Source organism: Cupressus sempervirens, chromosome 6, assembly GCF_028749045.1.
Source record: "Cupressus sempervirens isolate cs-2001-9-10 chromosome 6, ASM2874904v1, whole genome shotgun sequence".
NCBI lineage: Eukaryota > Viridiplantae > Streptophyta > Pinopsida > Cupressales > Cupressaceae > Cupressus > Cupressus sempervirens.
Genome location: NC_143123.1, coordinates 513,121,132 through 513,134,257, shown reverse-complemented (window position 1 = coordinate 513,134,257; position 13,126 = coordinate 513,121,132). Strand labels below are relative to the sequence as shown.

The following is a 13,126-nucleotide window of genomic DNA, read 5'->3' as shown; positions in this document are numbered from 1 at the left end:
TCCTCAACCAAGAATGGGAGATGTCTCCAAGTAATCCTCAAAGAACTTAAAATCTGAATCTTGATATTACCTCCATAGGATGGGAGTGGGAAGCTGATGCAAAGGCCCCTCTAGAAAAAGAACAACATATGAACCTATCTCCAGAGATGCAAAAATACCACAATGCTCTATTGGGTTTTCTTCACGAGTCTCCATTCAATTGTCCTATTGGGTTTTCAGTTACAATTTAAGTGCAAAAGTATAATCCATAGGAGTCAGTATCCATAGTGTCAAATCATTTATAGTGTTATGATTTATCTATAACTCTACAATTTTTTTAGTTGGTCTTGCTCAATAATGCAAGTATCAAGTATTTGCAATGCTAAGCTTATCATCTACTCGATTGACAACATTATTGGCATCATGATAGACAGGTTCAAGAATTTTGCATACTCGTGCTTACAATTTTTGTAATGTTGAGTCAATTGTTGGTTGAATTGACAACAACATCTGCATCAAGAGTAGAAAATCTATCAACTGAATCAGGGATTGGACTCTTCTATAGGATTTTGACAACAATTGAGCTCTAATTTAATGTTTCGAATGATCTACCACTCGAAATGCCTGTATGCCTCATTGACTTTTAGGTGGATCAGGATCATTGACATAACATGGTTTTGCTAAATGTTTGTTGACCACACGATAGACACAGATATGATCATCGGAGGCATGGCCTCAGCACCCAGAATAACTTGTTTGGACTTGATGGGTTTTGATGCAACTTGATTTTAATTGACTTGGCAACCTGTTAATTTCATAGGGTTGACCGACAACCAAATACTTAACCTGGCTATTGATTAGAATACCTTTCGATACGAATTTAATAGGTTTTGAATATTCTGGTCTATGAAAATTCACATCACTTGTATACCCTAGATTAGTTAGATGTTTGCTGGGTAAAATTGTTTCCTGAGGATCAGGTATAGGAGGATTAACATGTATTGCATCCATGACGGGTTTTAACAGTGCACTGTTTTAAATTGGACACCATAATATTGTTCTATGGCAGACAGGGGAGCAAAACACTTTTCATTGAGGACTTTTTGTCTGTACTTGTCTTTTGAGATGAACTGTTTGAGGAAAGAACATTAATGTTGACAACCTTTTGCTTCTCTGCTGGGTTGTTGGGTCTTTGCGACATATTAAAATCTTGTTGTGAAATCATGTACAAATTGCAAAATTAAATTAAAAAATGCTTGATTTGTCACAACAATGACATATTATTTCTTCATGTTGGGTATTAACATTAATTTGCAATGATAACATGCCATTGTTGTATAATGTGGACATGATTACAAAGATTATACACATGTTTGATTTGGGTTCTACCAATAATGCTTTGGATACCATACAATTCACAACTACTAATAACTTGATGGATTGGTTCCTTATCACTGTAATAGTTTGCATTATCTAATGCATGTACACTAGTACTGTTCTTTTTATTTTGTTTTAACTACTTGTGCTTTACTAAGTGAATGGAAAATTAATAAATAGGTCATTTTTTAAAATAATGAGGAAAAAAAAGATTTTAGAAAAACGACTCCTGGTTTTTTGGGTAAAAAGAATAAACTCCAACCTTAAAACAAACCAGGATCTATGGTTGGGTCGAGGTCATTGATGCAAACAAAGGCCATATTTTTAAATTTATTTTTGGTAAATAAAATTGAAGAATTTTGTCTGAAATGCTAAACCTGAGATGAAATCTCAAAAGGGAAAAACTTTGAAAAATTGTAAAAAATCAACTTGAAAACCTATGTTTTCTTCCAACCCCAAAAATCTCCAAATCTAATTAAGAAGTGCCCTGATTCGTTCAAAATATTCTATGCAAATGGGAAAAGAAACTGAAGCAATCTTTATTGTCTCAGAAAACTCCAAATCCGTCTAGGAAATGGTCAAATACAGATGTGGAAAGAAGCAAAAATAAAGGTTTTTGTCCAAAAAATTGCTCTTAACTCATACAAAATCCATGAGTTGGCTAAGTTTCGTTCTAGCTGAATCTAGGCTGGTCTGACAATACCCTGGACAGCCCTGCAGGTGGCTCACTTCAGTATTTGGAGAATGTTTGAATGGACCTAGAATTGGGCTTGTATGTTGACAAATCAGTAATTGAATCAGCTCCTCTTGTTAGGTGCCTTGTGGCTTTAGATGCCACAAATGAGTGGTATCTCTTTGGTCAAATTCACCTAGGACAAAGTGCCACATGCAGAATTGGATTGGTAGTTTATCCAATTCAATCTTGTAACGTGTGTCCTTGGGACTTGAATGTGGGTCTTCACTAAAAACCATGAGGATTTACCACTCAATTCATCTCATTTGACAATTTGTAATGTATATTTATTCTAAACTAACTTTCGAATACTCTAATAGACGAACTCTTAGCAGATGTCTTGTTTTTTAATAAATCATAACACACAAAAATTCACACAGTAAATTTATTATAGAGACAGTTGTTGACATGGTCTTGTATATATATATATATATATATTTTATGTTGAATAAACAATGGAAATTTCAATTATTCAAAATTGATCACAATTAATTTAAAGATTGCTCTTGTATTGTTTCTTCAAATTTTACTGTTGACAAACACAAACACACGCTTGGACCCTCTGACTTTGGCTTCACCGTACTCAAAGACGAAGGGTTTAGAATCAAATTTGAGAAAACATGAGGAAAGGTAATTTTGTTCTGTAGGTATTTTAATCCTATTACTTATGTGGGAAATGAGCCTTAATGGGTATTAAAACAAAGGCAACATTTTGATGGTGATTCGATTAGAGGTAGCTTGATTCAATTATTCAGAATTTTTTAGGAAATATGATGTTGCCTATGTTACCTTTTTGACTGTCCAAACTATTTACAGAAGAATTGTAGCTACATATGGATTGTTTTTTTGGCAATTATGCTTCTAAATATTTTCCCATATCTTAAATAACCTTGACATTCTTTGAGATCAGTCTTGCATAGGCGTGCATGCTGGAAGGTAGGGGATTCACAGATGAGTGAGCTTGCCACTTGTTCTTATGTTACCGCTAATAGCAACTAAGGAAACACACATGTAATAGGACAGTCCTGTAACTTAATAAAAATTCTAGGAATGCCTGTTGGACAGGAAACATGAATTGCATTATTGCTGCAAGTGCATTACTGCTAGAATTACGTGGAATTATGTTTCTTTTCTAGCCACCATACAGGTTAAGTCAAACGCTACATGAACTTACATTTAAGCAGTTTTCTCATATTTGGCTGTTGTTGCTCTTTAGTGCATTTTTCTTAATGGTCATAGCTAGCTAAAGTAAAAACCAATCTTATATTGTGAGTACATTTGCATGTATTCTGATGAGTATGTTACTAGTTACAATGTATGAATTATTAATTAGCATCCTTTGAATACATTTGCATGTATTCTGATGAAAATGTTACCAGTTACAATGCATGAATCATGAATTAGCATCCATTGAGACATTTCTCAGCAGCAATCACAGATCTGCACAATGCCATTATAATATTTATGCCCATTTGGTAAATTTTCTACCAAAAATATGCAATACCAGAGCTGCTAAATTTTAGTGTTAGCTATATAGTATATAGCTCTTGGGGATGGATGTGTATTTCTTCATTATGTTATATTGTTTTGTAAGAATACTTCATGGATGTCAATGTATTGTATATATGGTTTCCGTTTTTCTTTTTAATAGTTGTGTTTTACACAGTTTCACAGTTATAGGCGCTTGTTCTCTTCTGATGTGTTATGTAGCTGTAATCTTGTGATTTTCAGGCCTATCAGTTATTCTATAAAGCTTGTATGTAATGTATTTGTTAGGCAGGCACATCAACTTTAATGTTATCAGACATTTCGAATCCATAGTTGTTAAGCTGTATTTTTGGAATTTTACAAATCGTAGCTTTGTGATATACCAAAGTAGAGAACTTTCTTGTCTCAATATATTTGAATTTGTGTTTTATGGTCAAATTTAAAATGTTGCAGGGAAGGAATTGATGCTCCGTGTAGCTGAGTTGGTTCCTAGACATCATGGCAGGACAAAGAAGCAAGAGCAGGCACCTGCAGGGACTACGTCAAATGCAGGATCTGGAAAGTCAGGGAAGGGTGGAAGAAAGAAAAAATAGAATATGCAGGAAAATTTGAATGACACTTCTCATCCTCAATGTATTTGGAACATGCTGTTATCTAATATTATATTTTTTGATGTTTCAATGAGACCTTGATGGTGGCCTTTTGCAAACTTTGATTCTCGTCTCAATGAGAGTTGCTATAGTCTATCAGTAGGTTTTGCCTTCTTAATCATAGTTTTTTTCCTCATCTGGGACATGCTCGTGGATGATTTCCCCCTTTGCAACCTGAGTAACTCAATAATTTTGCTGTTCTCTCCTCTTTAATGACAGGAGTTGTGGATGTTTCTTTCCTTGCACATATATGTAAATTTTTTTTGTGGTCTATAGAGATAGCTGAAATGAGCAACTGATACAAATACTCAGCTTCTTATGAGCAATACAATGTCAAGAGCTTTAAAAGCAACAATTAGAAATTACCATTGGAAGCCAAATGGTTGAAGATTACAACATTTACCACTTAGAATTCCATCTTAGATATCACTTTGAGGATTTAAACATTAGATCTCTACAACAATAATTCAATGTTTAAACATGTGATCTCAATTTCATATGTTTTTTCCTCGCATTTGGAAAAAATGTAATAATATTTTTGGAGCTGAACTCGTTTGGGAGACATCTTCTTCATTTTGGAAGAATTGACATATACTTATATTTTGGACTTGGAGATGACTATTTATGAACACAGGTCCGTGGATTGAGAAAAATCAGATGCCAGCATCAATGGTATTTGTCCTACATTGTGTCTAAAGAGTTTGTAAATCATCCGCAATGATTTTATTGTTTCTGTCTTTGCAGTGATACTTTGGCATCGCTTATATGCTGTTACTATTTAATAGTGATCAATTACGAGTAATTCTGTCAGTCGGGTTGAATCCAGTCGGTTAAACATTGGGTTTTTATTGTAAAGGTTTATGTTTAAATCTTCAAAATGAATATTCAAGACAGAGTTCTAAGTTGTCAAAATGGTATTTAAGGTAGAGTTCTAAGTTGTGATTTTTGGTTTTCAATTGTTGGTTCCTAGTGTGGATCCAGGTTAGGTTGTCAATGTGTGATTTTTAAATTTACTATTGTGGCTTATTTTAAGATTAATTTTTCTACACAAACTATTAGTTAGTGTAAGGCTAGAATCAAGTTGCCTTATTGTACAAGGCTACAATCAAGTTGTTTACTGCCACCACTGTTAGAGACGACTATATTTTGGAAGAGCACAAAACCCACACAATATGAATATTAGACTAGAGCAATGTAAACCGTTTCAGATGGTATGAGGGAGATAATTTGTAATGCCAAATGTTTGTTTTGCACTAGCATAATGGTTAATGTGGTAAGTGACAGTACGGAACATATAAAAAGGATGATGGACTGAAAATTATAACTAATTAATAATAGTTTAAAAACCAATGGACGTCGATCATGTTTAAAAAAAAATGTTAAAAAATCAAGTTCTGATTATGTTCTAAAGAAAATGCTATTAGTTTGACATCCTATTATGGTAAAATGTTAAGATTTAAAAAATAAAATTAGATTTTATAAATAGCTATTGTATATTTTGTATATTTTATATTAGTTGTAGGTAATTATTCTATCATTCAAATTATGAAAGTTTCGAGTGTCATCTAGGGGAGAGGACCCAGTATTTGAGTGCCTTTATCTTGTGCTATTTAAAATCTTATGTGAAAATTTAAAATGGACATTAAGATAATAAGTATGGTTATTAAATCAACAAGTGTGGGTATCAAATAAACAACTCCTATCACAAGCATTGGAACACTTTCAAGTACAAAGTCTTTTCCCCCATTTTCTAGTCAAAGCTCCTCACAAATATATCCCTCACGTAACTTTAGTCGACTAAACTAAAACCTTTCAAGTGATTCTTGTACATCGACATCCAAAACTAAAACCTTAAAAAAGTTAATAAGAATCTAGTAAATATATAAATTGACCATGTAGTGTGATTAAAAACCTAGATTAACCTTTTAATGTTTCTAAAGATCTAAGGTTGATTGCTTAATGTATTTAAATATTTGAGATTGATCATGCAACTATTTGTTTATTGTATTTAAAGATCTAAGATATTGATCATATAAGTTCTTTCAACACTCATTTAAAAGAAATTTTTCATATGTGCATTTTGATAGACAAAGATATGATTTGTTTCAAAAAAATGTTGTTTTCCATTCTCAACTTGTGCCTTACGCGTGATTGATACAAACTTTCCTTTACTCACAAACACTCATAAAAAGATACAATCATCTCAACAAGGTGCGAATTTAGATTTGAATAATAGGTTTGTAATGATCAAAGATAATATGGAGGAAACAATTGCTTTAATTTAGTCTTGTTGAGATGTGACCCAATTCATTACTTTTTGTGGAACTTTCACTAGCATTATTTGAACCTCAGGCTGTGGATACATTAAATCCATTTGAACAACTATAAAGAAGATAATATAGAATCTTTCAATGCCAAACTAGTTATAATAAACCAATAAGAGGGACTAGAATAACCATAAGAACAATCATAATTAGGAACATCATAGGTATCATGGGTAGAGCAAGCCATTCCATATCATGGGCTTTGCACATCTTCCTCATTTAAGGAAAAAGAAAAACAAAGAATGTATCTCAAGTGACCATTTTAGTTCAGCTTTTACAAGAAGCCCTATGAAACCCCATTAATTAGATTTAATTGTTAAAAAAAGGAGACATGGTTCATAATTTAATGGGGAAGTTTGTTGCTAATGTTCATGATTATCTATAGCTTGGTTCTAAGCTACTTAACTAGCCTTACTTTTAGCAATATGTTTGGTATTATTTATTTTGATTCTATTTGATGAGTTATTTGTATGATACTATATTGTTTCTATGACTTATTACTTTCAACCTACTTGTAGATACATTATTTTCATTTAGGATTTTGGGATTATATCTAATCCCATATTTGTAAAATGGGTGGGTCCTTTTAAAGCCCATTTAACCCTAAATAATTTGGTAAAATATAGCATTGAGACAAATTTTGGAAGTATTCTTCTCCAAAAAGTGTTTGAATTAAAGCGAGGAAAATTGTATAAATGATCTATGACCTATGATTGTCAAGGACACACGTTACTTGTGGTTAATTTATTAAAAATTTCTTCGATTTTAAATTTATATTTTTGATATTGGTGAAAGTACTTTTTGGAAGTAGACAAAACCTTGTATAACAAGTCAGCCATTAGGGAAATGGAAATAGTGCTATGAGACATAAGACTGCATAAACCTAAATAAATAAAATAGAGAGGTGTGATTGCAATGTAGCTACCATTTGCCACACCTACAACAAATAACATTGCTCCAACATAGATAGTACTAGAACCAACCCTATTCAATCTCACTCTTTGATCTAGTGTTAGATTACGAAACATATTTAGGAAACCCTCTATTTTTTCATTTTACAATAGTGTACGTTATACTATCATTCAAGTCCATAGAATGGGGTGAAGAGGGAGTGGATTTCTCTCTAGAAGGTCCAAGAAAGTGCACATAAGGAATATTAGGTTCCCAAGGTAGAATATATATTTGTTTAATCTACCCCAATATTGGGTTAAAGAAAATTTGAGGAAAGTAATTAAATTCCATCACATTAGAAGGATAAAGGTGCTTTTAAGTTAATAGCCTAGTACACTAAGTGATTGCATATGATGGCAGATCTCCCATAAGAGCTAAGGAAATGTAGGGGATGAACATTTCATATAAAGTTGTACTAAGATAACCATTATCTTGGGAGAAATCATATTTCTTAAAAGGAGCTAATCACTTATGATTTAGAGCCATGAATATTTATTTGATCTTCTTGGCCATTCATCCAACATGTCTTAACTTCCTCACAAAGGGAATGTGAAAAAAGAGCAACTATATGTCCATTGATGAAACACCTTTGCACTTGAAGGAGATTGATAACGTTAGGTAGTTGAGTTGTGCTAGTGTGAATAGGTTATTTCCTATCTATTTATCATTGTGAACATATTGCATGTTAACATAGGTCCTAGTTGTCTTTATCTAGAAGTTAGTTATAAAAGTGCAATGTTACTTATAGTCACTAAGGTAATTGATATTTTCAATGAGTATTTAATGTTTGTACCAAGGTTAGTTCTATACCCAATTTTAAATTATTTATACATTGCAACATATCTCATTTAGATCATTTCTTAATATCCAAGCAAGCTAATTATCACAACCCCCTTGTGGAAGGTATCGTTCTTGCTCGATCTTGAAGTTTGCAACTTCAATATGGTATTAGAACCATGGCTATTTTATATCCATTTCAGATTTGGCAGTTGAGCTATTGTGAGATGAGGTATTTGTCATTGTAGATTGTTTTTGTATGCAATAGAGAAGATTTGAGGTCACCATTGATTCTAGGATGATTGAAAAGTTAAGATTGGGTTTTGATTTGTCTAAAATTTACCATTTTTGTCAAAAAAATGTGGGTTTGAAGTTTAGAAAATTACTAATTTTCAAAATATAGCTTATAATAAATAGGGCCAAATGAAAATCTGACCCTTGTATGTGTCTAGAAGGTCCAAAGGCTCGTAAAATACCCATCCAATTATTGCAGTTATTGTAATTTGATCCTTTTGAGAAAGACATCATATATTTTTTCAGCTCATCTTTGTGATTATAGGGATACACACAATCTTATGGACTCTATACAAGCCATACTAGTTGTTGCATGCATCAATATTTGTAGGTTAATGATAGGAAAAAAGGTACCTCTAAATATTTGGCCTGATTGCATAGGCTTTGTCTCCCAATACAAACTAGTATGAGTTCATTATTTCCCATCGAGTCAACATCACTTGCTCTATTGTTGGGTTTGATTTCATTTTTAATATTTGAATTTTTTTATTTTATCTTATAGTCACCAATTATTATTTGGATTGGCACTTGGCTTTATTTTGTGGTCTTATGCTGGTGGCTATTGCCATCATCACATAGAGGACTGACTACTACCGACAAGAGGCTAATTTGTGTGCCCCCGCTTTTGTTCTAAAGGACCCAAATTTGGTCTTTTTTTCAGGTTGAGACATAGTTTTCTCTAAGAGGCAAAAACATTTCATATTGTTGAAAAGCTAACCCAGTCATTTCACAACGGTGAAGTTTGTTTCTCATTTTTTTCTTTCTATTTAGCAGCCTTGATGGAGGAGCATCCTGGGTGTAAGAGCAATCTTGAATCACCCAAAAATATTTCCTTTTGGTTGTTTCAATAAGGGTTGTCTTAATGCAGAGTTGTTGTATGCAGAGGTTTACTATTTAGTAAGTCAGTCATACAAGCTTGAAATGTTCTAATTTTAAAGGTGAAGGTTCATTTTAGTTATATCAATTTTTCAGTGGAGTTTCGTGGCCAGATTATATGTATTTGTTAAGTTATCACAGATTTTTAGTGTGTAATGTTGGTATAAAAACTTCAGGCTCAATTTTGAAGGCCTTAGAGGCCTCATATGAGGCTTGGAAACTTGATGGATGGGCACTGGCATGGAATTGAGCTTGTAGGTCATGAGCAGAGGTTTTCGAAAAGTAGTTATAATAGCCAATCAGAGCAATGGTTCGAGAGTTATGGTCTTCCAAAGTTGGGCTACTTGAAATTTCTAAAATAAATGTCAAAAGTGTATTTGGCTGATTCTATACATATTATTAGGGTATGTCGGCCCTGGGTATTAAATTTGAGTGTCTAGAACCTTCCCGGGCGGCATAAAATTGCCTTTTTAAGGAAGGCCTGAACATTGTCTAGGACAACTCTGGGTGATAGTTCACAACTCTGCCTTGTAGATTATTGTGATGAAGGCGCCCATGTGGGTTAGCATATTGTAATTTAGAATTCTGTAATTTCACATCTGTGGTGATAATAAGAATCCCATATTTTTTTCTCACAATTGCTGTTGTTTCTTTGTTTTTGTTATGTGTTTATGATATTAAGGGGAGCACCCTTCATCAAGCCTTTATTTAAAGCTTGAAATGAATACTCCCTTTTGGACTCTTGAACTCAATTTTTTTTTGCTAGATTGTGTGCTTTTAGTGATCCCAATAATATCTAAAAGGCGATAAAGTAGCTCTATTATTCATGCACTTTTTCTAGATTCAAAATTCCTTATTATTTATTATTATTTTTTCTTTTTTCTTCTTCTTCTGATTTTGGTATCTACTTTGATTACTTACATATTATGTCTTTTGGAGAAGTTCTATTTTGGGATGGGGGAAAGGAGGTTGTAAATTATTTTTCCATCATATATTTGTGTATTTTTCTCAACTTGTGCTTGTGATCTCAATGGATGATGTCAAAATTGAGTTTATTACTCTTCATAACTATTGTACATGGAAGGGTAGGATGCATAAATTGTTTTGGTCTATTTGATTATTATCTATGTTGAATTAGGAACAACCTACTTTCAACAAGGAGTATGAAAATTTTCCACATAAAAATGTGACGAGGGAATGGGCATGATTGCAATTCATGTTTTAGGTTCCCCATTCCTCTATGTTGAGAAGTGTATTAGAGCCATAAATATATGGGACAAGTGCAAGAATTTATTTGATCCAGTTAATGATACAAGCCATATGTAATTAGATTTTGTCGCATCTCTTTCTACTGACATCCTTCCTACTATTGAGGACTATTTGGTTGGATTCAAGTATTTGAAGTCTTAATTAAAAAGTTATGGAAAAGAGAAAACTGATAAGGAATGCATATATATTTTTGTTTAATTTGAAAAGATTTTTTAATATTTCTCCACTTCCCCTTACTCTACTATGGATGGGTTAAGTAAGGCATTTGTCATATCCTCATTTCAGATATTTTTTGAGCAATTAACTAGGGAACAATCCAAGCTCAGTTAACTTGTTACTAATCCTAAGTATTATAAATTAGTAGCTATATCACTAAAGGGATATGAGAAGAAAAATAATAAGCATAATACAAAATCTAGTGAGACTTCCACCACCTCTTCTAAAGAGGTTCAATCCAAGGAGACATCTTAATGCACCTTTTGTAAAGGAATTGTTCATAGTGAAAAATATGTTATAATAAGGATATTCATGAGTTGAAACAACTTTTCAAGGGTTTCCATATTTAAATTCCTTCATCTTCTAATTCACAATCTCCTTCTACCAATGACAATTCTTTACCCACTAGGTCCAAATGATTTGGTAAAGGAGAATCAAATCAAAAGGATTGTACATTAATCACCATATGAGTTATATATTGGTTGGATTATTGAGTTGGGTACTTTATAATACACTATGTGCTCATTGATCAGTTCATTTTAGGGTCTATGCAAGCATTATGTTATAGGATCTTAACCACGAATAACCATTATGTTAATGTTGTTGTGGAACATGTTGGGTTCAGAACATGGTTTGCATATAATGATCTTTTTAATCTTCAACTTTCACATATTCTTCTTTTATTTTATCAAATTACTCAAATAGATACAATTAAGTTCGCATTTGATCTAGTTTTCATTTCTTGAAAAATAGATCTTGTTGTAGTTGGAATGACTAATCATAGATCTAAGGTAAATACTTTCTTTCCCACTTCTATTTGACTATGATCCTTATGTTCTTAGATATCCTTTTCATAGTGTATTGTGAATCTTTCCACGATTCCCCCATTATTAGCTTCATTAGAGTTAATAGTTAATATGGTTAGATCTATGAATTTTCTTAATTTTGTAGTTACATGTTGGATTTATTTAAGTCATTTTGGACTTGGTTTATTTATAGCACTTGAGCTCGTCCCATTTAAAAAATTGATTGGAAAGTAATTAAAAAAAAATTAAAATTTTTATTTTGTGTTCCCTATCTTATGGAAACTTTGATATTCCATTTTAATGTAGTAGTTAGCTATTATATAGATAATAAATGGACATGCTAATTTACTTAATGAGATATAGACATAATATTATATGAACATTTTCTTAATTTTTTCCATAGTCAATTTGAGAGAAGACAATTCTTAGCCAAGGCTAACAAGGACTAGGATGACATCACTATTAAAACATAGTAAAAGGGGTTGGATTAAAAAGTAAATATAAAGATATAATATATATACAAATTTTAATATAGGGTTGAACATATGTTGTCAATAATGTCAAAGAGAGTCAATAATAAATGAGGAAGGTTCATGTAATTGTATGACCACGACTATATCAAGTTAGGCCCGCATTTAATTATTTGATTTCCAAAAGTATATTGAAGTAATGTTGAAGTGTGTTAATAATAATTCTATCTTGCATCATTCTTCTTGTTCAAGGAGATTTGATAATGTGAAAAAAAGGTCAATTGTACTCAAGAAATTTTTCCTATTACATTATATGCCAATTGTGTATAATGACCTGCATATTGTAATGAGAGTATGTGATGCACTACAAGGCCAAGTGTACCCCCAATGGAGGTGATCAAACCATCAACTAATAACCGCATAGTGGAAAATGAACAATAACACAAATATTTAAATCCAATGAAACATTCTTTCATATATAAGAATCATAAGACTTACATCCAACATTTGGGGCTGTAAGGCTTTCTTGGTTACAACCATTACAAAGAAGAATAAAATTCAATCCTCACATGTGAAGATCCAACTCCTAGCCATCATCCCTCAAGATGTTTCTATCTACTCCATGCTTAACTAGCTATGACTTTAGACATCACAAGACTCTATACTTATTCCTAGCAATGTACAAGGCAACTTGACATATTACATTAAATAAACACTTAGGACATGCCCCAACTTTACAATCACAACTAACTCATATGATAAGGTATAACTACATGACCTTAGACATAGGTCCACATGCTAACCAATGATCCAAATCTAAGATCACATAAGTTAACTCCCAAATGTCAAAACTCCCAAAAATAATCTCTAAGGTCTGCCCAGGAAATGAAGAACACATTACCAACATCCACCAAAA

At 32.5% G+C, this 13,126-nt stretch overlaps 1 protein-coding gene across 4 annotated transcripts in view; it reads left to right on the top strand.

Annotated features, from left to right (window-relative positions):
* The window catches only part of LOC149553275 (signal recognition particle 19 kDa protein, putative / SRP19), a 43,463-nt gene extending 38,991 nt beyond the window's left edge, over positions 1–4,472 (top strand). For all 4 annotated transcript variants that reach the window (XM_089788743.1, XM_089788746.1, XM_089788745.1 and 1 more), the window contains one exon: positions 4,031–4,472. In XM_089788743.1, the coding sequence (XP_089644869.1) occupies positions 4,031–4,170 (140 nt within the window). In that variant the 3' untranslated portion in view covers positions 4,171–4,472. The remainder of the gene's footprint in view (positions 1–4,030) is intronic.
* The last annotated feature ends 8,654 nt before the right edge of the window (positions 4,473–13,126 follow it).